This window comes from Protopterus annectens, chromosome 7.part0 (assembly GCF_019279795.1).
Source record: "Protopterus annectens isolate FY-2018-M chromosome 7.part0, PAN1.0, whole genome shotgun sequence".
In the NCBI taxonomy this organism is placed as follows: Eukaryota; Metazoa; Chordata; order Ceratodontiformes; family Protopteridae; genus Protopterus; species Protopterus annectens.
The window spans coordinates 608,847,283-608,874,401 of record NC_056739.1 but is presented as its reverse complement, the minus strand read 5'-3'; the positions used below and the strand labels follow the sequence as shown (position 1 = coordinate 608,874,401).

At 38.8% G+C, this 27,119-nt stretch overlaps 1 protein-coding gene across 1 annotated transcript in view; it reads left to right on the top strand.

Moving 5' to 3' along the window:
- Window positions 1-27,119, top strand: part of LOC122806069 (synaptotagmin-7-like) — a 143,884-nt gene that overhangs the window by 67,374 nt on the left and 49,391 nt on the right. Inside the window, exon 4 of the mRNA XM_044076307.1 lies at window positions 7,642-7,808. Coding sequence (XP_043932242.1) covers window positions 7,642-7,808 — 167 coding nt within the window. The remainder of the gene's footprint in view (window positions 1-7,641; window positions 7,809-27,119) is intronic.

Here is a 27,119-nt window from a genome sequence, read left to right as displayed (position 1 = left end):
CCGCCCCTTCGACTCGAAGACTTGGATGCCTGGTCTGAAGCATCCAGAGCCTCCTGGAAAGAGGGTTTCAACAATCCTCTATCCATCAGTTTCCTGCGCCTATCTGTCATGACCCTCCCACTAAAAGAGTGACAAATAGAGCAGTCCTCTTGTAAGTGGAGAGGGCCAAGACAGTAGACACAGGAACTGTGGTTGTCTGTGACCGACATCTTTTGGCCACACTGACAACGTTTGAAGCCAGATTTTATTTTCTCAGACATAATAAAGAGAAAGAAACAGTCCAGTCCAGTAAGTCAATCCAGTAACAATGTCAAATCCGGTATTGAAAAGTCCGATGTCACTTGCTTAAGAAAGCAAGGCTACAACAATCTTAGTCAAAAAGTGATCCAAGTAGGGGTGGTAGGCCCCGAAAAACTCTACACCAGTTAGTTAACTAAGTTAAACTAATCTAAGGTATCGAGAATTCTAATCCACTCACACACCGTACTCTAACTTTAAATGACTAGATATTACAGAAGTTTTTTTGAAAACTTTAACCAGAAAGATAAAATCTTATCTGTAAAAAGCCTCGAGCTAGCCTCCAGCGATGCGTATGCAGCAGCAGCAAACTAGATCTGAGGTAAAGGCAGAGGGGGATTGTGGGTATTAGATGTCCTCGAGCTTCTTCTCGATGCAGAGCTTATCGGCTCGAACCCAAGAACAAAGGCGAGATTGAACACTCTCACATCATAACATTATTTTGTTGGCTGGCCATGGGTTCTCCTGGAGATGCAGAATTGCCTCTGTTACAATCTGTAAATGTTTGTAGCCTACAAGTTAATTTGTCCACTATTTAAATTTAAGTTACGGACCATAACATTCACCAAATGAGTTAAATGATTTTTTTTCTTTTAAACGTTTAACAATCAGTATGGAGAGGCTCTTCTGTTTCAAGGTAAAATCAGCTACACAAAGTTGGGTCAATGAAGTCCAAAAAATTATACCAGCCATTGGGGGCCTCCCCTTGAATCCAAAAACAAAATGTGAAATAACCGCCTCCCCCCAGAATATCTTCCTTCACTAAACCTGTAATCCAGTTTCATTTTCTCCCTTTACAAAGTTTACTGGCTGCACCATAGAACTGATACTTCTCAACTGCTTTACTCAAGAATTCTGGACAAAGCCAAAAATAATGGGGGGGGGGGGGGCAAAGGCCCAAAAGTCAGGGACAGTTTTTAAATATTACTCTAATTCATTTTAATGTGATGAAAGTGCTTAACATGAATTATTTTGGATGATTTTATTTTTTTACTGTATTAAAAAACAGTTTCTACAGTCCCTTTGTTGCTTTTTTCTTTGGTTTATTACTCTAATTCACCTAAAAAGTTAATAGAGCAGGTTTTGGATCAACATTATTTTTCAGAACAATAAGAAGTTTGAAACTCTAACGGCTGGCATTATTGACTGAATATAATCCTCAATTTATCAGAAAAATCAAAAAATGTATATGAATCAAAATCAGGGACATTCTGCAAAATCAGGGAAATTGAGAGGTATGGCTGTATCCAATCTCACATAGTTGCTGCAATCTATCTCGGAAGCTTTAATTTGTATTAAAATTAATTGTGAAACTTTCCTGGTCTGAACACTACTCGTGCAAGTATTGTGAAACAGAAAGTTACAAACATAAATGTAAATCTAGTGAAAACTGTCAATTCAACTCATTTTAATTGTATTGTTAATACAGTATTTGTACCGTAACCTTTTACTTCTAGAATCAGACAAATGCAGAAATAATCAAGAACAATCAGGGACTCTTTTTAAAATATTAGTACTATTATCTTGAAAAGTTGACAGAGTAAGAAAATGTGAATTATTCTGTATTTCTGAAGTAAGTTTATAATTCTAAGTATTGTCATTACTAATTCAGTGTAATCAACCACCTTTTCTCCCCAAATTACCAGTTTTAGCAGAGATCAGAAAGGGTAAAAGCAAAATTGTGAGCCAAAATCAGGGATAGTTGAGAGGTATGACTGGACGTATGTCCTCTCTATCAACTGAAAGGAAACACTGAACAGCTCGAGTAAGTACTGTGTGCTCCTAGTCAGACTATATGCTAACAGTGTAGCCTGAATTGGCTGCAATAAAGCAATAAAATCAATTTGTTCTACTTAATAGAAATCACATCTTGAGCTTTGACTATTACAGTGAAAGCAGGATCAGCAGAAGCAGCTTGACACTGCCTTTGATCTTTTGAGCAACTAAGAACCTATCCTGTCCTCCTCAGTCACCAGATGCAGCTGTATCCCTCACATTTACAACGGGATAATATGGTATCAGAACCTTTTCCTGACTGACTTAAAAATCTCCTCGGTCTAGTACTAATATCTGAACATTTTATTTACCCACTTCCAGTGCTGCCGAACTGTTACTAAGCCAGTTGACATATTAGGAAATGGAGGCTTTATCTGCTGGACTATCAGACGGCATGATGGAATAGTAGTTAGAGTTGATGATTCACCAAGCTTAAAGTAATGGCACTCCATTCTCAGTATTTAAAATCCTTAACATTAAAATGATGACTGCCAGACAATGTAAACATTTTGCTAGAAATCTAATAGCTTTTTTCTCAATATGTCAGAGACAGGCTCAAAAATCTTAAAAGGTTTAAATGTAGTACTCACTAATAAATAGGTGATAGGAGGTACAATAAAGTATGTATTTGAAATATATATATTTGTGTGTATATGTATGTGTGTGTGACCCATAATGAAATATTCACCCTTAACAAATGTTTAAAATATAAAAAAGTAAAGCATAATATGACAAGCAACTAAAGTATTTCTTCTTCTTCTGGCTTTTCCCGGTTAGGGGTTGCCACAGTGGAACTGCGGTCCACTAATGATTGGCAGTGTATTTTTACGGTGCCGAGTTGCCAGCCCGACACTCAACCTTCAAAGAAGGCACACCCATTCATGCACGCACCTACCTGCATGTCTTTATACGTTACTCGACCACAGGGAGGACATGCAGACTCCACACAGAAGGCGCTCCAGACGAGAATCAAACTACAGCTATATTTTGGTCATAGATATTCCAACACCACTGAGTCATGTGACCATTCTCTCCTTACCATTACCTCTCCTCTTGCAGTACGACCCTTCCAGAGGAGGGCCATGTTAGTTAATCCTGGAATAAATAAGATAGCATAGAATCTGTCATTGTTGCATTCTGATATTGATATATATATATATATATATATATATATATATATATATATATATATATATATATATATATATATATACTATTTATTTGACATTTTGTTTACTGGGAAAGTCCGACTGGGATAGTATCCTATTTTCAGCAGCAGGCCAGGGAGAAAACCTTGACATTGACATTATATGGTTACAGCAAATAAAGTTACTACAAAGCCTAATACACAAGAATAACATATAAACTAATAAAAAAATCATCTTCATTTCATACAGTGTGAATATATACATGCAGAGTGCAAATATCTGGACATCTATAACAAGTTGAAAAAGAACATTGTCAATAAATTATATTCACAAGTTGCATTTCATGGAGAAACATTAAACACACTTAAGCAGACTCTTTGTAACAGAGATGACTAGATAATATAGCCTAGACAAAAATATATTTGTTCTTTGTCTACGAAATAGATTTTACTAATTTCTTCTCTCGGAAAGCGGGTCCTGAAATTTGAAATTGTTACCAACAAGACTTGTGTATTTTGCAGGCCGTACCCCTCACATCCCTTACTGATTATCTATACCAGTTCCAAGATCACACAATAATACAATCTTGTACTCTTGCTTGTAACCACATTTTTTTGCATTGTTAATGTTCTAGCATAGTAATACATATGTGAATTTCTGTATCCTTGGAGGTTTTTCTCTTCAGGTCTCAACTGAAAACGGGACACATGGTTCAGTTGGAGCAACCCGGTTAACAAATGGCAAATAAATAAATGTCTGCCAGATATTACAAGCTCTCAATTATATGGAGTATATATATATATATATATATATATATATATATATATATATATATGGATAGATAGATAGATAGATAGTGCATTTTGTGTGTGTGTGTGTGTGTGTGTGTGTGTGTGTGTGTGTGTGTGTGTGGGTGTATGAGCCAACAGGTTTGAGTTAATATGTGCTATGTGGTATTATATATTTTCCACTGGAGTTGCTCTGGTGTATACATTCTCCCAGGGATACATCAGAATACCTCCCAGACCTTAATGCATCCATTAGTAGGTGCAGCTGCTTAATCTTTTTGGGCAAAGCTCTATCCTCTCCAAACAGTACTACCCACCCATGCCATTATACAAAGCACGATTAATAAACAGCATGATTTCCTGTGTATTGCATAGTCCTGCCTTAGACTGACAATGACAACTCTGAGCCAGTGCAAAATCATTAGTAAACCCACTCCCAAAATACCAGCTCTGTTTTGGAATGAATAAAAAAAATAACTGGCAAAACTTTATCGAGCCAGCTATTTGTAAGTATTGTTTTAGTAGTTCTTTTCCTAATGTTTTTCAGTTTTTACTGAACTGCTGTGAAGCTTAAAAAATAACAGGGTGGGGATAGCATGTGGGCTATATTCCCGAACCGGGAAAAGAAGTAAGCTGAACTTATCAACAGCCAGACTTATGACTTGAAACTGAAGCTGTCCCTCTGTTTAGTACTTTGCACTGTCTCATATCATTAACAGATTCTAGTTGCAAATGCCAACATATAGTGTATAGGTTAAATAAGGGTCCATGGCTGTTGTTAAAGAATTCTTATACATTATAAAGAAATTCAAGTTTGCCGAGGTAGATGCTACCCATTGCTACAGACATGCTTTCAACTTGAACTGTCAAAACAAGATGGCCAACTCACCGTCCCAGCTAGGTTTAAGAAGTAGCATGCAGGCTTACTCGAATAAGGCAGAAATGGTGTTTATCCAAAGATATATTTATTGAAGACAATCCACAGTATCCACAGTATAGGAAACTAAAATCCAAATGAACAACTGTTAAGCGCTTTCATCCGCTTATCGCAGACTTCTTCAGAACAGCTGATTGACTCACAATACAATCCTTTTAAAATCTTTTTGGCGCCATTCTAGAGGCAAAATTTTTAAGTGCCAGTGCTTAATGTAATTTGTACATATTTTAAAAACATAATTATAAAAACAACCAATACATCAATATATCCTAGGACTTACTTGCTTTCAACTTGTCACCTACAAAGTTCACTGTCTTGTGTTGTATCACTTCCTTTCCGAGATCAGTGCAAACTATCCATATTGGGTAGTCCCTCATTATTATCAGCCTTGGCTGTATCTCTGGGTCTCGTAATCCCACGTATGAGTCACTAGTCACTAGTTGAATAAAACTATATTAATATAACTATCCTGAAAGGCTATTTAAAATCTTGCCAATATCCTGAGGTTAGAATCAAACCACATACTTTGTGTATAGAGGACCTTAACTATTATGCCAAACCCATTTTCATCTGCTCAGTTTAGGAGCCTATAAACCTTCATGCAATCATAATCGCTTTCTTTTTTGCATGAACGGATGAATGTTGGATCACTATTGTGCCTCCCTGCTTGCTGGAAGACAAGCTTTGACTGGATTAAGTATTATACTCTGTACTAATCAGAAATCACCAATAAGAAGGTAGCTTTTTTATCCAGGGTAAATTTCCACAATGACCAATTGACCAATCATGCTAGTTTGGAAGGTTTTGAAGCTGAGGAGTCCTGTTTTGTCTTGCCATCTGAAGGATGCTTTTTGCAGAGAAGTGAGATTTTATGACTTGATTCTTCACAGCTAAGCTAGCCTCCATCAGCTATGTTTTTCTGAACACAATGATCTCTCAGGAAGGTGGTGATCCACTCAATTATGCCACATAGCTGTTGTCTGAATGTCACTCTGACTTGCCCATTGCTTTGAATTTGTCTTCTTAGTTTCAAATATACATGAGATAACCAGTTGCTGGAACTTTGTCCTACCATATCTGATGTATAATTTCTGGAAGGTCTGGACCATTGTTTGTACTGGATCATCCATCTATTCCTTTCTGGCACTGGGTTAACCTAATTCTGAAGAAACCTTTTTTTGAAACCTGAGGATCTTGACAACTACTGCCCTATTTCTAAGGTTTCTTTTATCAGCAAGGTCCTGGATAAGGTAGTTCATGCACAGGATGATTCTTTTGTTAAGCAACATAAATGTTATGATTTATTCAGATCTGTTTTCTGGACCATTCACAGTATGATGATGGCCCTTACTAGTCTCTTAAGTGATTTATTCATGTTACAAGATCAATAGTTTAAATCAGTTTTGGTCCTCCTTGTTAAGACAGAAGATTTTGACATAGCTGATCATGGGATCTTGGAATGTTTAGCCAACTACTACAAAATCACAGGAACTGTCCTAGCCTGATTCTTCTCTTGCTTCTTCAGCCATTTACAAAAGGGGGTCTCCTGCATTAATTCCCCTCTTGAAATTTGGGATACTGCGGGATTCCATTCCGAGACCCGTTCTTTCCATTATTCATTTGCTGCCCTTGTATGATGTCATTAGAAATAAATGATTGCAGTATCACTGACAAGCTGACAATACATTGTGTACCTCCACATTCCACAGGACTTCACGCTCTGGATTGCTTTACAAATGACTTTGACTGTGTTCAACTCTGGAAATCAGTAACTGGAAAAAACTCAGTTCAGCTGAGATGGTTGTCATAGCCATCAACACCACTCTTATGGACTTGAGTTTCCAGCCCATAAATCAGTGTATCATCTATGGGAAGATAAGATGAAATTTGCATGGTAGGTGCGAACTGTAAAAATCATGTTTGATGACTGTCAGATACTTATGGATCAAGTTGTTGTAAAGTCCGCTTGGTTTCACCTAAGGAATATTTCTAGGATCCACTACCTGTTACTATCAAATAACCTGGCTGTGATTATGCACACCATCGTTTCATTATGACTTAACTACTTAACTGACTATAGACCAAGCTGTGATATTATGAGTTTGACCACCACCACTGCCTAGTTCCTGACTGACATGCCAGGTTGACACCATATCACACCACCTGTTTGGGGTATTCAATGGTTGTCTCTAAGATCCTGCATTACCTACAGTGTTTTAATCCTTGTTTACTTAATTCTTATTATGTGCTCCTCCTAACTGAAAGAGTTACTTGTACCATGCTAAACCACTCATGTCTTCCCATCATCTACTCATGGGCTGTTGCCTTGAGTCCCTTGGGACTCAGTGTTTTTCCTTTCAGACTACACACCTTCGGATCCTACTAGCTGGCTTGCTGGCTGGCTTTAAAGGCTCCCAACAATTAGTAGCTTCTAAAGGGCATTTAAGGCACATTGACTTAATTTGGTGTATAACTGACATATTGCTCTGCTTCTTTGTTATGTTTGTTTTATGATGTGTGTTATGTGCTTCCTTGATTAGTTTTATTTTTTGTAAGCAGCATAATAAGTCTGTATTTGAATTTGCCTATGAATGCACATTAAATCCATGATTATCCATCTATGCATAGTGGATGCATTACTTGGGGCTTCTAGTAATTCTGTACTGAAACCTGTCATCTTGTTCATTCCTTTCAGATCATTATGTGATTATCCATTTCTACTATAATGATAAAAAAATTGCCACGAAAGAAACCAAGTCTGCCAGTGGGTACAATCCTGTGTGGAATGCTCCTTTTCTATTTGATCTTCCTCCGGGTAATATTCAAGATTTACAGGTGTCTCTGGAGTTTATAGTAATGCAGGTAAGCAGACAAGTGTCTTAGAACTTCCAAACTGTTGTTTAACAGTTGCTTTCAGATTGTATCTGTTTGATCCACATCTGTGACTATTTTATGTTTTTTCTTCACCATGGTGTCATTGCTATTCTACATCATCTTTTCTTTGGCTATTAACAATGTTTTGTACTAATTACTTATTCAAAAAATGACATCACTTAAACAATGATTAGAGATTATTATTAACCTGTGCACCCTACATCACTATTTGGATCAACCCATAAACTCAGCCTGGCTACACTGAAAGATGAGGAGCTGGTAGTGTCTTACTGGGGTTCTAATCATTAGAAGTCTGCAGAAGCAGTGGGGGGAAACAGATGCGAGAAAAGCTTGCCTGACACAAAGTGGGGAGGGGGGGTTGAGGAGGGAAGACACATACAAGTAATGCTTGCTTGCTTGCTTTCTGAGGATAGGTAAGCATGCATTATTGTATTCTGACTAATGAAGGTGGACAGTCGGGGCAGTCCATAGCACAGAAGATAGCTAAAAGTGGGATGTCTTCCCTACCCATAGCCATTTCAGAATCCACATAACTTTGTAAGAACTACCATGAAAAGGAAGGAAAGAAGGACATTCAGAAGTGTCCAGAAGTAATGCAGAAATAAACTAACTGCATTGGCGAAAGGATACAAACCTAACTGAACAAGAACAGCGAGACAATACCTCTTAGCTGCATTGTCTTTCGTGCCTTTAGCTGGAAGTAAACAAAATGATTAACGTAATGAAAATAATGCTCTGTGAACAAAGCAGAAACGTCAGGCTTGGGTATGAGTCTCACAGTAACTGTTTAGTGTTCCCCTTGAAAAGCTTTAGCTTACAAATGACAAACAAATTGCTCAGAATTGCTCAGAAAAGTGCCATGTCATGGCAAACCTGGGGTAGATGGGGTTCGCTAAAAATTTCAAAGTCCTCTGCCATACTAATTTTCTTTCTTGCCACCAACTTCTTGAACCTTTCACTTGCAACAGCTTTTATTCTTCAGCTTAGGAACATTGTAGTTATCCCGATACCTACGGAAACAGTAAATCCCTGTTTCTTGACCGGCTCAGGCTTATCATTTTCCTTCTTCCATTACATACATGTCTGGAGACGGCTGTTGCTGATTACTTAATAGACTTCCTTTCCTCCTTTGGTTTTCAGGCAGAGTCTCAACACAGTTTTCAGAAAAGAGTTCTACAACTGCCCTTTTGTACATTATAAATGTAATATACAGATGCTTGAATGAGGACTGCTTACATCACCTGTCAAACCCATTGAATTCAGATTGTTACCAATCATGGAGCTTTCTAGTGCTGGTCAGGACTGTATCTCCTGTTTCTGGTTTAAAATTTATCTAAATGAATGGACCATTAAAACAGCTGCAGACAAAAAGCCTTCTCCTTAATTTCCTGTGTCTCTTAAAGACCATCTTTATTTTTTTTCCTGAAGGCTTTTCTTTTTGACATTTTTAGCCCCTTTACTTTTTATTTCTAGTAAATGCAAGCATGCCTCTATATAAATGACCTAACAATTTATATAATACTCATCCACTAATTCCATAGCTGCATCCCTACCTTTTGGCTGTCTCAGATTTTGCAGAACATTCCTGATTTTGCTTAAAATGTTTGACCTGTCCCTCATAAAATTTTTAATCTCCACATTATTTTTGGCTTTGTTCACAATTCTTGAGCAAAAAAGTTGAGAAGTATAGCTGTTTCATTGCGAATGACATATTTTTAACTAAGTTACTTAACGAATGTCAATAAAACTGAAATTATGCATTTTGGGACTTTACATACTATACAAAGCACCAATCTAAATGTGCATATAGAGGGGCATTTTTTTTAAATATAATTCAAAAAGTTGAAGAATCTTTAAGTATCTCAGGAATTGTTTCACTATGAACTGCTGTATTTAAATCACAGTGAAAAAAATACAGAAAGAAAAATTGTTCCATGACTGCAAAATGGTCTGTATGTTCCATTCTACATGCAAGAAACCTCAAATAATATATTGGAAATGAAGTAATTATATCTTTATTATTATATATCAATTTATTAGTATAGCTGTACAGCTAAACTTCCATCCACTTTTGAAACCATTTGTCTTGGTGAGTATTGTGGTGGCGCTATCTGAGAGGGGCAGACCAGACTTCTGTATCCCAAGCGTCACCCTGTAGTTCATCCTGGGGAATACCCAGGCACTCCCAGGCAAGTGTAGAAATATAATCCCTCTGGTGATCCTGGTTTATCTCCCATGGGAAGCTCCCAGGGAGGCAGCCTCACTGACTGCTGAACCTACTTCAACTAACTCCTTTCAGCCTTTAGAATAGAGGCTGCCTCTGAGATCCTCCAGATTACTGCATGTGGAGATTATTCTTATGTTCAGCTACCATGGGAAGGAGCATCATTTTTACCGTTTATATCCGATCTCATCCTTTCAGTCATCACCCCCATCCCACCATTGTAGATAAATAAGAGTGGCAGCAAAGACTGATCAGTAAACTGATGGATAACCTCCAGTACAGCACTTGCAATAGTATCACCAGTGCAACCATTGGTTAGTCACTCTCTCAGTCCTGTCTACCTTCACTCATGAATCAGACCCCAATGTATAGTCCTGCACTTAATGCAGGTTCACCCTCATCCCAGTACAAAGCAAACCTTTCTTTTCTCAACAAATGAATGACCTGTAATTTGGAGGAGATGATTTTTATCCCCAAATCTTCAGACTCAATGGTGAACCAAACTAGTGCATGGTGGAGATCAGTTACTTGATGCAAGAGGACAACTTAGTCTGCCAACACCAAAGATGAAACTTTCACATGCCAAAACCAGATATTCTTTAAACCTCAACCGCACCTTTCTATCCTGTCCATGAAAAGCATAAAGAGACAAGACTGAACCCCTAGTGAAATTTGCCCACTTTGAATGTATTTGGTTTTATACCAAGACTCTAGATAAAATGTTCCTTTTACATTTTTCCAACTGCATTTCTTATATTAGTACTGGGACCAAAAAACTTCACTTTATGCACCTATTTTGTTCACTCTTGCAATGTGTTTATCTTCTTCTACAGCTCTCTGACCTATAAGGTTAGCATATTATTATGGGGGAGGGGTATAGGGGAGGACCTTGGCCCTACACAAATAATGCATTCTTATTATATGGTTATCTTGCACAGGTAGTGGTGTTTTTAACTATATGACATTGAACATTTATATGTTTATCGGTTTGGGACTCAGCTGCTCATTTCGCAGCCATGGCAGGATGAACTGTTGTAATATCTCCCATAAGGCATTTTGATGAATACATGCATGTCCCTACCTCAGTTACACTAAGCAATGAGGACGGTACTGTAAAAATCCCATGACTTATCCAATATCTGTGCATAGATGAAGAGTTGATCCACTGTTCTACAACAGGAGATAGCCCTCATTATTCTTTCAGAATGAGAGGATTAACTGTCAGAGAAGGCTACTTTCCTGCACCCTGATGTAGGCTTTCCCATCATGCTGAGTAACACGATCTTTCTATAACTGGAACAGACCATGATGTGCTCAAATGATAAGCAACTCAGACATGACTGCCACTGGTGATGTTAAAACATTGTACTGCAGTGAGTATTTCTGCATTTTCAAAGCTCTTATCTATACCATATTTTTAGAAAACAGTTACTCATGCTCATTCATTTGTTCTCTGATCTCCTGAAAAATCCAGACATGGGGAGTGGGTGAGCCAAAGCCTGTGCAAATACTTTTTCCTTTATCAAGAGTGTCTGTCACAGATTTCATTTTTACAGAAATCTGAGGTAAATAAGATTGTACCATATTGCCATCATATAAAGGGTAGAACAGAGTGTGTGTGTTGTACCTTTAAGAAGCTTTTCAAGGACTGAACATGCATATAAATACCGTGCACGTGCTAATCTCAGTACAATTTTGAGAGTGCAGCCAGAGAGTAAGCATGTGTAAATGCAATAGCTAGTCTGTATATAAGTTTACCTAAGTTAAAGTTAATAAGCCTCAATCCTGATGGGTTTGTACATATTGAAGCTGCTTGAACAGAACCCACAAAGTTTTGTCTATTGTATCCTGACTAGACGAGTGACATGGTGTCAGAACCAGCATTCCAGAGACTGCTTTCCAGAACTACGAGGTACAGAGTCAACAGTGAAGGTAAATTAAGAGAAACAAGAATGAAAAAGAGCCAGAAAAGAATCAAAGTTAATGAAAACTTGCACGAACAGTTTATTTTATAAAAAAGATAAGACGGAGCATTACAAGGGCACAAACCACATTACTAAACAAGCGAGTGGCACAAAAGGTTTGTTGATTAAACAAAATGTTTGAAATTAAGAGATTTGATAAAATGAGCATCAGAAAAGTATATAAGGGATTGGAATTACCAACAGGCATGTTTAGAGTAAAACGAGCACAAGAAAAATATAATGGGCATGGAAAAAGATTAAACGAGCAAAACAAATACAATAACGGTAAAAAAAGGGCACATTAAGCATAAATAAAACAAGGCAACTGCATGTGTTTTGGCAAAATGCTGTGTTTTGGCATAACTACTACTTTGTATTGTATTCAGGGCATAACTAGGGTTATTTGAACGATCTCAAAGTGTGTAAAAGTGCTTAGTGTGTGCTTACTACTGCGCATGTATTCCGAAGAGTTTATTTGTGTGCAAAGTGCAACTATTTCATGAAGTACAGTCAAGATACAACCATTTCAAAATGTTTCTTGCGCTGGGAGTGTCTATTCACAAAGTGCCGTCTTTACAGAGTGTTTCTTACACTGTAAAGAATTATCTAGCAAAGTACCACCATTTTGAAGAAGTTTCAGTGTGCTGTTTACTATTTATTCACAAAGTGCAGTTACTTCAAAAGGTTTCTTACTCTGAGTTTCTTCTGCCCAGTTCATTCGCACAGTGTAGTTATTTTGAAATGCTTCTTAAAATGGTGATAAATGAATTTTGCAGTACAATAATTTCAAGAGTATTACACTGCCCGAGAGAATTATTTTGCAAAGTTCAGTTATTCAGAGGCACTTTGTGCTATTGAGCATAGTAATGAATACTGGGATAAATTTCTGGCATATGTATATGCGTGTGTGTTCATGCATATTTGGAAAATCCTTCACTGGCATGTGTTAATATCGCACACAGATTTTGAAAGCCCTCACCACTTGTAGTTGATCAGAATATTGCAGAGTCATCATCATCATCTTTCGGCTGTTCCTGTTAGGGGTCGCCAAAGCGGATCATCTGTTTCCATTTCTTCCTGTCCTCTGCATCATGCTCTTTCACACCAACCGCCTACATGTCCTCTCTCACCACATCCATAAACCTTATCTTAGGCCTTCCTTTTTTCCTCTTACCTGGCAGCTCCATCCTTAGCATCCTTTTCCCAATATACCCAGCATCCCTCCTCAGCACATGTCCAAACCAATGCAATCTCGCCTCTCTTGCTTTGTCTCCAAACTGTCCAACCTGAGCTGACCCTCTACTGATTCCTAATCCTGTCCATCCTAGTCACACCCAGTGCAAATTTTAACGTCTTTAACTCTGCCACATCCAGCTCAGACTCCTGCCTTTTCGTCAATGCTACCGTCTCCAACCCATATAACATAGCTGGTCTCACTACCCTCTTGTAGACCTTCCCTTTCACAAATCACTCCTGACACTCTTCTCCACCCATTCCACCCTGCCTGTACTCTCTTCTTCACCTCTCTTCCACACTCACCATTACTCTGAACTGTTGATCCCAAGTACTTAAACTCATCCACCTTTACCAACTCTATTCCCTGCATCCTCACCATTCCTCTACCCTCCCTCTCATTTACAGACATATATTCTGTTTTAGCCCTGCTGACCTTCATTCCTCTCCTCTCTAAAGCATATCTCCACCTCTCCAGGGTCTCCTCAACTTGGTCTCTACTCTCACTACATATCACAATGTCATCTGCAAACATCATAGTCCATGGGGCCTCCTTTCTAACCTCATCTGTCAACCTGTCCATCACCACTGCAAATAAGAAAGGGCTCAGAGCTTATCCTTGATGTAATCCCACCTCCACCTTAAACATATCTGTCACTCCCACCGCAGTCCTCATCAATGTCACACTACCCTTGTACATATCCTGTACCACTCTTACATACTTCTCTGCCACTCCCGACTTCCTCATACAATACCACAGCACCTCCCTAGGCACCCTGTCATATGCTTTCTCTAAGTCCACAAAGACACAATGCAACTCCTTCTGACCTTCTCTGTATTTCTCCAACAACACTCTCAGAGCAAATATTGCATCTATAGTGCTCTTTCCTGGCATGAAACCATACTGCTGATCACTAATCATCACCTCCCTTCTTAACCTAGCTTCCACTACTCTTTCCCATAACTTCAAGCTGTGACTGATCAATTTTATCCCTCTGTAGTTACTGCAGCTCTGCACATCACCCTTATTCTTAAAGATAGGTACCAAAACTCTTTTTCTCCACTCCTCAGGCATCCTCTGACTTTCCAAAATTTCATTAAACAATCTGGTTAAAAATTCCACTGCCATTTCACCTAAACACCTCCATGCTTCCACAGGTATGTCATCTGGGCCAACAGCCTTTCCATTCTTCATCTTCTTCATAGCTGTCCTTACTTCCTCCTTGCTAATCTGCTTCACTTCCTGATTCACTATCCCCACATCATCCAACCTTCTCTCTCTCTCAGTCTCTTCATTCATCAGCCCTTCAAAGTACTCTTTCCATCTACTCAACACACACTCTCCTCACTTATGAGTACGTTTCCCTCACTGTCCTTTATCACCCTTACCTGTTGCACATCCTTCCCAGCTCTATCCCTCTGTCTAGCCAATCGGTACAGGTCCTTTTCTCCCTCTTTAGTGTCCAATTTCTCATACAACTCTCTATATGCCTTATCCTTAGCCTTCGCCACCTCTCTCTTTGCCATGCGCCTCAACTCCTTATACTCATGTCTACTTTCGTCATCTCTTTGACAATCCCACTTCTTCTTCACCAGCCTCTTCCTCTGTATACTCTCCTGTACTTCCTCATTCCACCACCATGTCTTCTTGTCCTCCTTCCTCTGTCCAGATGTCACACCAAGCACCTTCCTAGCAGTCTCCCTTACTAGCTCTGTTGTAGTTACCCAGCTATTCGGTAAGTATTCATTGCCTCCCAGTGCCTGTCTTAACTCTTCCCTGAACTCCACCTCACAATCACCCTTTTTTAACTTCCACCATTTAATCCTTGGCACTGCTTTCACATTCCTCCTCTGCTTCTTGATCACCAACATCATCCTGCAGACCACCATTCTATGCTGCTTAACTACACTTTCCCCAGTCACCACTTTACAGTCTCCAATCTCCTTCAGACTGGCCCTCCTACATAGGATATAATCCACCTGTGTGCATCTTCCTCCACTCTTGTACGTCACCCTATGCTCCTCCCTCTTCTTAAAATATGTATTCACCATAGCCATGTCCATCCTTTTTGCAAAATCCACAATCATCTGACCTTCTGCATTCCTCTCCTTAACACCATACCTACCCATCACTTCCTCATTCCCTCTGTTCACTTCACCAACATGCCCATTGAAGTCCGCTCCAATCACTAGTCTCTCACCCTTGGGTACACTCACCACCACTTCATCCAACTCACTCCAAAATATTTCTTTCTCATCTATCGCACACCCAACTTGTGGAGCACATGCACTAACAACATTCATCATTACTCCATCAATTTCAAGCTTCATAAACATCACTCTATCAGACACTTTCTTCACCTCCAAAACACTCTTGGCATACTGTTCCATTAGGATAACCCCTACCACATTTCTTCCATCATCCACACCATGATAGAACAATTTGAACCCGCCTCCTATACACTTGGCCTTACTTCCCTTCCATCTGGTCTCTTGCACGCACAATATATCAACCTTCCTTGTCTCCATCATATCAGCTAGTTCTCTCCTATACCAGTCATACTGCCAACATTCAAAGTTCCTACCCTCAGTACTACACTCCTAACCTTCCTTCTCTCTTCCTGCCTTCGGGCATGCCTTCCCCCTCCTCTTCTTCTTCAGCCAACAGTAGCCCAATTTCCGCCAGCACCCTGTTGGCTAACAGTACTGGTGGCGGTCATTGTTAACCCGGGCCTCGACCGATCCGGTATGTAATTATGAAATGTTCTCCACATCAGTAATTTGGCAGAGGTTTTACGCCAGATGCCCTTCCTGATGCAACCCTCCCCATTTATCTGGGCTTGAGACCGGCACAAAAAATGCACTGGCTTGTGCATCCCCAGTGGCTGCAGAGTATTGGAGAATATTTGAGCAAGAGTACAATATTTTTATACAAGCAGCTTATTCTGACAAAGATGCATGTAATAGGGCATTCATTTTGCTAAACCTAGCTGGGTCAGAGGCCATTGAAAGGGAGCATTCATTTGTGTATGCACCAGAAGTATATCAGGGAGAAGGTGAAAACCACCATATTATGGCGGCGGCGCAGTGGTGCAGCGGTTAACATTGTTGCCTCACGGCAAGAGGTTCTCCAGTTCGATTCTCGGCTGGGGTGCCTTCTGTGTGGAGTTTGCATGTTCTTCCTGTGTTCACGTGGGTTTCCACTGGGTACTCTGGTTTCCTCTCACATTCCAAAGACATGCATCTGGAGCATTTCTCCCCGGGCCTCCGCTGAACACAGGCTCTGTGGAACCTAGTCGGACTTTCCCGGTCAACAAATGTTAAATAAATAAAAAAAATAAAATAAAAAATTATTGTATAGGCTGAATCAAGGGAAGACTCTGAGTGTTTGAAGTGCAAATTCAGGGAAATGTGTAACCCCCAGACAAATATTACATTAGAGAGGCATTTGTTTTACACAAGAGATCAGAAACCAGGGAGACTTTTGCAGCTTATGTTAGTGACCTGAGGAACAAAGCTAAAATGTGTCGGTTTGGTGACTTAAAAGACGAGTTGATAAAGGGCAAGCTTGTGTGTGGTATTAATAGTGCTGCTGTGAGAAAGATTTTGCTTCATGACAGTGATTAACTCTAAGCAAAGCTATTGAGATTTGTCAGATCCATGAAGTTACAGAAAGGCACACAAGTACGCTTGCAAGTGATAAGAGCATGGTTTCAAATGGCTCCAGAGCAAATGTAGACAGCATACAACACGTGGCAAACTGAAGCAGGCCTAAGCACGTGGCAACCACAGCCCCTGCGGGTTCCCTGAGGAAACTGTGTAGTTTTCCAGCAAGTTCTAAGACTAGTTCAGTTAAAGGAACATGCTCAGTGTAGTATCAGCATAAATCAGCAAAACTCACATCTAGCTTTATAGTTAACTGTCACAATTGTGGTGCCAGTCATGAGTCTAAAAGAGAGAAATGCTTGGCATTTGGTCACCAATACCACAAGTGTAAAAACTAGAACAATTTTCAAAAGTTGTGTAAATCAAGTAAACCTCACACAGTTATAAAGAAGGGTCATTCAAAAAAGCAAGTTGACCATATATAGAGAGCTGCAATTTTACTTTCTATGTAGATGGTGTATCAGTAATTGGTAAAAAGGATGATGCAGTGAATTTGTTGGCAAAGAACAAAGTATTTTGTACTGTCCAGATCAATGGTAAATCCACCGAGCACAAAGCAGACACTGGTTCAAAGTGTAATGTTATGTCAGCAGACACATTTGCTAAAGTGAGTGTTGGTGAACAAATCAGTGTGACTAGTATTCCAAAACTTGTTGCTTATGGAGGTGAAGAAATTCAGACCGAAGGCTCAGTAGTACTTTCATGTTATTTGGCTAGCAACTGTTACAGCTTGTTATTCTATGTAATCCAAAGACCTGTGCAGTCATTATTGGGTCTCAGAGACAGTTTAAGAATGAATCTGCTTTCTTTTACGAAAGAAGTTCATCATATAAGCACATACCCTAGTTTCAATTTTTCTGAAGCTATTTTTTCAGAGTATGCTGATGTTTTCGATGACAAGTTGGGCAAACTTCCAGTTGTGTATTCTATGAACTTAGACCCAGAGGTCAGTCCAGTGGTCCGACCAGCAAGAAAAGTTCTGATAGCTATGCAGGACAAAGTTAAAGCTCAGCTGGATAAAATGATGCAGCAAGGTATAATTTGTCCAGTCACAGAACCAACTGAATGGGTGTCACCTATGGCAGCAGCCCACAAGAAAGGCTCAGACAAAATCAGAATATGTATTGACCCAAGAGATTTGAACAAAGCATTAAAGAGACCACGTCATCCAATGCATACAGTTGAAGAAGTCACAGCCCTAATACCAAATGCACTGGTTTTTTTTTGTCTTGGATGCAAAACGTTCTGTTTGGCAAGTGATGCTTGATCGCAAATCCTCATTACTGACTACTTTCAGTACCCCGTTTTGCAGATACAGAAATCTTAAGAGAGTTCTAGAAAGAGCATATGAATGGAACTTAAAGCTCAGCCCTCTAAAGTGCAAATTCAAACTACCAGAAGTTACATATATAGGTAATTTATTTACCAGTACTGGCTTGAGACCAGACCCATCTAAGCAAGCAGCTATTCTTGAGATGCCACCATCTGATAATGTTCAAGCTCTACAGCATTCCTTGGCTATGTGAATTATTTAGGCAAGTTTATACCAGACTTCAGTGGATTGACAGCACCTTTGAGAGAGCTGGCGTGCAAAAATGTTACATGGTCTTGGTTGGAACAGCACCAGAGAGCATTTGATGACCTTAAGTGTAAAATTGCCACCCCACCTATATTAAGTTACTATGATGTCAATAAACCAGTAATTCTTTCCTGTGATCTTCAAAATTTGGTCTTGGTGCAGTTATTCTTCAAGAAGGCAGACCAGTAGCCTATGCATTTAGAACCCTTACCTAAAGTGAAATGCAATATCCTCGGATCAAGAAAGAACTTTTGGCAATAGTATTTGCATGTTCAAAGTTTCATGATTACATCTATGGGCAAGCTGTTCAGATTTAAACAGATCACCAAACTCTAGTTACTATTCTAAAGAAGCCTATGCATTCAGCTCCAGTGAGATTACAAAGAATGATGCTCAGATTGCAACAGTACAATTTCAAATTGGTCTATACAAAAGGCAAACTTCTTTATCTGGCTGATACCTTATCCAGATCACCCAGAAATACAACGGAACAGCTTGACACAGAGAATTTTGACTTTGATGTAATGGAAATGCATAATTTTTCTACCACGAGACTTGATAAGCTGAGAAATCATACAAAGACTGATCCAATTTTGCAAAAACTCAACCACTGTAATATCAGCGATTTCGTCGGCGTAAAACCATCTGACTTCTTCAGATTAACTGAACATAAAACATCACTTCCTTTTATACAAACCACATCACCACCTTTTTATACAAAAAACATTACTTCCTTTTATACAAAATCAGTCACATGATCCCTAAATAATGCATTTCTTAAAAGCTTTACATTCAATTGAAATAAAATAAAATGCACTACAACACCACAGTACCTTCTTGAATACAATCAGGAATGTTTGTGCAACATAGAATAAATAAAATAAATAAAGTCCAATATGCAAGTTTGGCCATAGCCTGCTCATTTACACAAGCCCTATTAGATACCACTTATTTGAGAATGTCTTCAAATATGAAAATCTGCCTTTAATTTTTGTAAACTAGAAATGGAGGCCATATCATTGAGTCCAGGTGGGTGTGTGGCATCACATCTCAGTTGCCAGACTAGCTCTTTGTATTCAAGGAACAATGGAGTGCCCCCCCCCCCCCGGTTCACTACTTGTTCCAATGCACTGAATTTAAAGTGGTGGTTCGGAAATTCATGGATATGTTTTGTTAAGGCATTATTCATGTTGCCTTTTCGTATGTCATATAGGTGTTGGTAAATGCGTTTATTAAAAGAGTTAATGGTCTTCCCTATATAAAAATTGTTGCATTGTTGACATAGCAACATAAACCAAGCTCTTGCTTAAACAATTGAGACATCTGACCATTTGAATGACTGTATTAAGAATTATTTATGTTTTAATTTAAAATCAAATGAATACAGGGCTATTTTTGTTAATGCTGACAAGGGTGTGGCAGCTATAAAATCCAAAAAAGCTAAAAAGCTGGAGGACAGAATTGAATATGAAGGGGGGAGTGCTTATCCATTACCTATTTCCAATACCAGACACATGAAACCTCAAGAGGTGAACCATGACGATGGATATGAAATGCCTGTACTGAATGACAATAACAATGATGTTTATGACAATGCTGAACAAGCCCCTTTAGAAGCATCTCTTTGGAGGACAGAACGTATTCAGAATCAGAGACAGCAAAATTACAACATGGGGCGCATGAACAATTTAAACACCTTGGATTCTTACTCCCACCAGGGGAGAATATACCGGGGGAGGGGGAGAGGAGGAAGGACACAGTGGCCTCCCATTTCTAGCTTACTAAAATTAAAGGTAGATTTTCATATTTGAAGAAGACCTTCTCAAATAAGTGGTATCTAATAGGGCTTGTGTAAATGAACAGGCTATGGCCAAACTTGCATATTGCATTTTATTTTATTTATTCTATGTTGCACAAACATTCCTGATTGTATTCAAGAAGGTACTGTGGTGTTGTAATGGATTTTATTTTATTTCAATTTAATGTAAAGCTTTTAAGAAATACATTTTTCAGGAATCATGTGACTGATTTTGTATAAAAGGAAGTGATGTTTTTTGTATAAAAAGGCAGTGGTGTTTTTTGTATAAAAAGGCAGTGAAGAAGTCAGATGGTTTTACACCGATGAAAGCTCTCATATTAAAGTGTAGTCTGTTCCTGTGAACTGGTCTTAGTGCTTTATTATTTTTTTATAAGTTTCATTCGTGTTTTGTGCTTCTAAGTCTGTCTATGGAGCAGGAGACTAGTACGGGCTGTACTACAGAAGGTTCTGCACATGAATTGGTGACTTCCATTGGAAACCTGTCAACCCTGATTGAGGGGTTGACAAAACAACTTATTGGGCTAGGAAAAAGCCTTCAGCAACATTCAGGTGGCTTTAACAATGACAACAGATCACCATTAGTGACTATTTTATTTCGCAGGCTTCTTTAATTACACCGGCTCAGAGAAGCCCTGATACTTCTCAGTCGCATGATTCCAATGGTATCATTGTCCTAATACTGTAAGGGGAGGTAATGACAGTATGCCCGTCAACCAGGGAGTTTCACAGGCATCCTTTTCCTTCTCGGACTGGATTCAGGAAAGTACTGAGTATGAATTTCTCCAGGAAAACATTGGAAACAACTATGGGACTTTGGACCAGCAAGTAAAAACTTTTGAAACTGAAATTTTGAAGTTAAGAAAACTTCAAAGAACTGTTATCTAAGGGAATGCTCAAGGAGAGAGGAAGTGCAGAAAGTGCTACATTTGTTTAAATTCCCAACAGGTACTGTAAACGGCTCTGAACTGTATAAAGAATTATTAACAATGTTTAATCGCCATGGTTGTGAGCTTTTAGAACTTTTGGTGAGAGACAATGATAGGAAAATAAACTGTTTAAAAGTCAACATTAACCATTTGAATGACCATATTAAGAATGATTTATGTTTTGATTTAAAATCAAATGAATACAGGGCTGTTTTTGTTAATGTTGACAAGGGTGTGGCAGCTATAAAATCCCCAAAAGCTAAAAATCTGGAGAGGGACAGAATTGAATATGAAGGGGGGAGGGCTTATCCATTACCTATTTCCAATACCAGACACATGGAACCTCAAGAGGTGAACCATGACGATGGATATGAAATGCCTGTACTGAATGACAATAACAATGATGTTTATGACAATGCTGAACAAGCCCCTTTAGAAGCACCTCTTTGGAGGACAGAACGTATTCAGAATCAGAGACAGCAAAATTACAACATGGGGCGCATGAACAATTTAAACACCTTGGATTCTTACTCCCACCAGGGGAGAATATACCGGGGGAGGGGGAGAGGAGGAAGAACACAGTGGTAACAGAGGAAGGGTTTGATGAGCATAATGTATGTAATTTAGTAACAAATGAATGCAGTGATTTTAAGATATACAATTTGACTGATGCTTGTGTAACAAAACAAGGGGTTAACCTGTTTAAAAAAGGCTTCAATTTTGTTCCCACCAGAATGCCTAAAATTGAGAGTGCCTTACTTGACTTAAAATTATATGTCAGAAAACTGAACTTTAAATTTTTCTTTGACTGTGAAAACCAAACAGACAACACTGTTGGATGTAAAAAGACTAGTGTATTTAATCCACCTTTACACCTCCTTTTATATGTGTTTGAAACCCTCTGTGCAAGTGAAATTAGACAGATATATAAAAACAAGAGAGGGAATTTTGCATCCAACATGACAAATGAAGAAGAAAACCTATTTTCAGACATTGGGGCTAATAAACACATAAGAATCATGAAACCTGACAAGGGTGGGGGCTTGGTGGTAATGGACCAACGTGCCTATGTGGACAAAATGTTGACAATGCTGTACAGTGACACCTATGAGGAGATATCGGTGAATGAATTGAATATTACTTACCGCAATATTGATATCATATTAAATGATTTATTACTTGATAACCAGATTACTATCACTGAATCCCAGTTCCTCAAGTCCCTGTACACCAACTATTTTTGGGATACCCAAGATGCATAAATGCATCAATGACCCCCCCAATGAGACCGATTGTTGATGCCAAGGCATCTAAAACTTTTACATTGGCTAAATTCATTGATTATAACTTAAATGCAACCTTAGACTTTTTTCCACACATACTCAAGGACTCTTGGGATTGTGTAAAGAAAATACACAAGGAATACTATTCAGATCACTTAATTTTGGTTACATTCTATGTAAAAGATTTATTTACAGTAATCCCCCATGAACAAGGCACCACAATGTTTTATGATTTTTTATGTACCACTACTAAGCCCAGTCATTCAAGAATTTTGATGTTCAGGACTCTGATGGATCTTATTTTGAAAATAATTTCATTATTTTTGAAAATCAATTGTTTAGGCAGAAAATGGGTGTAGCAGCGGGGGCGGCTTGTGCCCCCCTATTTGCCAGTATTGTGTTGGATCAATGGGAGACTACTATTGTCTTTAAATCAGAACTGTTTAAATACTGTAGGTTCTTTGGGCGCTTCCTGGATGATAAATTAATATTTTGGGAAGGCTCTGAGGAACAGTTAGGTGAATTCTTCACTTTTTTAAACACAAGTACACAGTTCCTACAATTTACCATGACTACTAGTAATGACATGATCAACTTTTTGGACATTACCATTTGCAAGGCTAGAGAGAACGAGACTTTTACCTCGGGGTTATACAGAAAGCCAACCTATTCTAATGCTCTACTGCATTTCGACAGCTGCCATCCTAGGCATCAAAAAAGATCTCTAGTCAAGGGGCAGGCTGTCAGATTAGCTAGAATGGTCAGTGATGGCAGGGTGTTCCTAAATGAGAAGGAAATCTTAAAAAGTATGTTGTTAAACAGAGGATACCCTAGTCATTTTATAGAACCTGTACTAGATGAAGTCATGATAAAGAGACAAAACAGGCATTGCTATCCCCTATTGAGTGCAGCACTTGTGGAAATAAGAACAACAGCAGTGATAAGTGAAAACACTGGGAATGTGGTTAAACCCTTTACTAATGCCATGATATTATCATACAACCCCTGTTTTGAAAGTATTAGAGAGGTGGTTATGAACAATTGGATAATTTTCAGTAGTGATGAAGAAAATCTTAAAAAAAGTAGGGGAGAAATCTTTGATAACATACAAAAAAGATCTGAGCATAAAAAACCTGTTGGAAAGAGGTCGTGTTGTTAAAACAAAAGGGCACATGAAAAAATGTGGACATTGTGCCCAATGTCTTAATATTTTGGAAAACAACACTGTTTACATCAAAGAGTATGGTAAAGTGACTTTACAACAGCATCTTAATTGTTTAAGCAAGAACTTGGTTTATGTTGCTATTTGCCAACAATGCAATATTTTTTATATAGGGAAGACCATTAACTCCTTTAATAAACACCTTTACCAACATCTATATGACGTATGAAAAGGCAACATGAATAATGCCGTAACAAAACATATCCATGAATTTCCCAACCACCACTTTAAATTTAGTGCATTGGAACAAGTAGTAAACCAGGGGAGGGGGGTCCCACCCCATTGTTCCTTGAATACAAAGAGCTAGTCTGGCAACTGAGATGTGATGCCACATGCCCACCTGGACTCAATGACATTGCCTCCAGTTCTAGCTTACGAAAATTAATGGCAGATTTTTACATTTGAAGACATTCTCAAATAAGAGGTATTTAATAGGGCTTGTGTAAATCAACAGGCTATGGCCAAACTTGCTTATTGCACTTTATTTATTTTATTTATTCTATGTTGCACAAACATTCCTGATTGTATTCAAGAAGGTACTGTGGTGTTGTAGAGGAGTTTATTTTATTTCAATTGAATGTAAAGCTTTTAAGAAATGCATTATTTAGGGATCATGTGACTGATTTTGTATAAAAGGAAGTGATGTTTTTTGTATAAATGGAAGTGATGTTTTATGTTCAGTTAATCTGAAGAAGTCAGATGGCTTTCCACCGATGAAAGCTTTCATATTAAAGTGTAGTCTGTTCCTGTGAGCAGGTCTTCATATTTTATTATTTTTTATAAGTTTCATTCGTGTTTTGTGCTTCTAAAAACTCAACCATTACATTAATGTTGGATGGCAATCAAAGCAATCTAGTTAACCACCAGACATTCAAACTTATTTCCCTTACAGAGATGAGATGTTGATAGCATTATTTTCCAAGATCCTGGAATTGTTGCTCCTGCTTCCTTACAAGATGAATATATTCAGATTTTGCATCATGGTCACCCAGGGTCCGAATCTACCACAAGAAGGGCGAGAGAGCTAATATTTTGGCCTTCTCTAGTAAAAGACATTGATAAAGCACTTTCTTCTTGTTCAGTATGCAATAGTACTAAACCACATTTGCAAAGGGAACCACTTCAGCTAAGTCAAGTTCCTGAACTACCTTGGTCAACAGTAGCCACTGATATATTAGAGTGGAACAATCAGCATTACTTAGTATTGGTAGACTCTAATTCGAACTAGTTTCAGATCGATTTACTACCTAACCTAACATCCACTGCTGTTATCACTAAGTTGAAATGTCATTTCTCAGTCCATTGTAGTCCACACAAAGTTATTTCTGACAATGTTACTCAATTTAGTAGTCAGTTGTTTCAGAAATTTGCAAGAGAATGGGACTTTGTACATGTTACTAGTAGTCCAGAATATCCTCAGTCAAATGGAGTAGATGAACGTACAGTACAGAGTGCAAAGCAATTACTTGAAAGGTTGAAGCGTGACAATACCAGTGTCTTTTTGAATTTACTCAATCTCAGAAACATACCCCGTGACAATATACTTGGCTCGCCTGCTCAGAGACTTCTATCCAGGCAAACCAGAACAACATTGCATATTAGTTCCAGTTTGTTGAGGCCAATAACTAAGAACAACAGAACCATTAGAGCCCAATTATTCAGGAAACATTCTTTCCATAAATCTAGCTATGATAAATCGAAGAGATTTCTTCAGCCATTGAAAGAAAGAGAGACAGTGAGGCGAAAGGTTTCAACCAGACTGGTCAAGTAACAGGTATATGTACCAAGCAGAGATCCTACTTCATAGAATCTGAGGATATGGAGTACAGGAGAAATCGCAGACATCTTCTTCCTGTACCAGAATCAATATCGTAGTATTGTTCCTGTGATACAGACTCTAGACCTCCAAGCAATCTAGACAATGTTCCTGTTGCAGAACGTGTCTTAACTTGTACTTACATTCATATCTCTCAACTGTCCAGATTTTTGCAGAATGGCCAGATTTCTGGCTCATATTCTTTGTGTGTTTCTCATAAAATTTGTGTTTTTTTCTGGCAAATCACTGGGATGATCTGATGATTGAAGTCAGTAAGTAATGGCATACTTTTGAGCTTCAGACTTCAAATCCTTCAGAAAATGCATGTTAAAACAAAGCATTACTTTAGCAACTTTTAAGTTTATAAGAGCGATATTTAAAATATGTCCCCATTTTTGGGACTTTGTCCGCCATTTTGTCTGGCTTTGCCCAGATTTCTGGCACTAAGAGGTTGAGAGGTATGCTTCCATTCCTGATGATGTTCCTGATATTCTTAAGGTTGAACATTCAGCAGAGACAGTTCCAGTTGCTAAATCTGATTCTAAATTTTATGTCACATGTTTTGGTCATATTTCCAGACCTAGTGTGAAATACACAGCGGGCGGCCACGGTGGTGCAGTGGTTAGCATTGCTGCCTCACAGCAAGAGGTTCTCCGGTTTGATCCCCGGCTGAGGTGCCTTCTGTGTGGAGTCTGCATGTCCTCCCTGTGGTCGCGTGGGTTTCCTCCGGGTGCTCCGGTTTCCTCCCACATCCCAAAGACATGCTGTAGGTGGATTGGACACTCTAAATTGGCCCTAGGTGTGAGTGTGTGTGTGTGTGTGTGTGTGTGTGTGTGTGTGTGTGTGTGTGTGTGCCTTCTGTGGAAGGTTGGGCGCCAGGCTGGCAACTTGACACTGTAAAACTCCACTGCCAATCATGAGCGGACAAGGTGATCCACTGTGGTGACCCCTAACCAGGAAAAAGCCAGAAGAAGTGTGAAATACACAGCGACCTGGACTTGATTGTATATATATATATATATATATATATATATATATATAGTTCTGTATAATTGCATGACAGAGAATTATTTGTATTGATTGCATGTCAACTGATATTCTAAATGATGTATAACCTATTTCTCAAAGAGGGAGTATGTAGAACAGAGCGTATGTGTTCTATCTTTAAGAAGCATTTCAAGGACTGAACGTGCATATAAATACCAATCACATGCTAATCTCAGTGCCATTTTGAGAGTGCAGCCAGAGAGTGAGCATGTATGAGTGTAATAGCTAGTCTGTATATACGTTTACCAAAGTTAAAGTTAATAAGCCTCAATCCTGATGTGTTTGTACATAACAAAGCTGCCGGAAGAGAACCCATGAAGTCTCAACATAAAGCAACAAGTTTGAAACTGTAGAGGATGGGAAGTGTGTGGTATAGTAGGGTTCATCCAGGGTTGGTACAAGAACAGAACCAGGAGGAGGTTAAGAATTCCTTTAATGATTGTTTAAAGGTAATATGGTGAGAGATGAGCCTGATGGATTGTGTTAAGGTGTTCCAGTT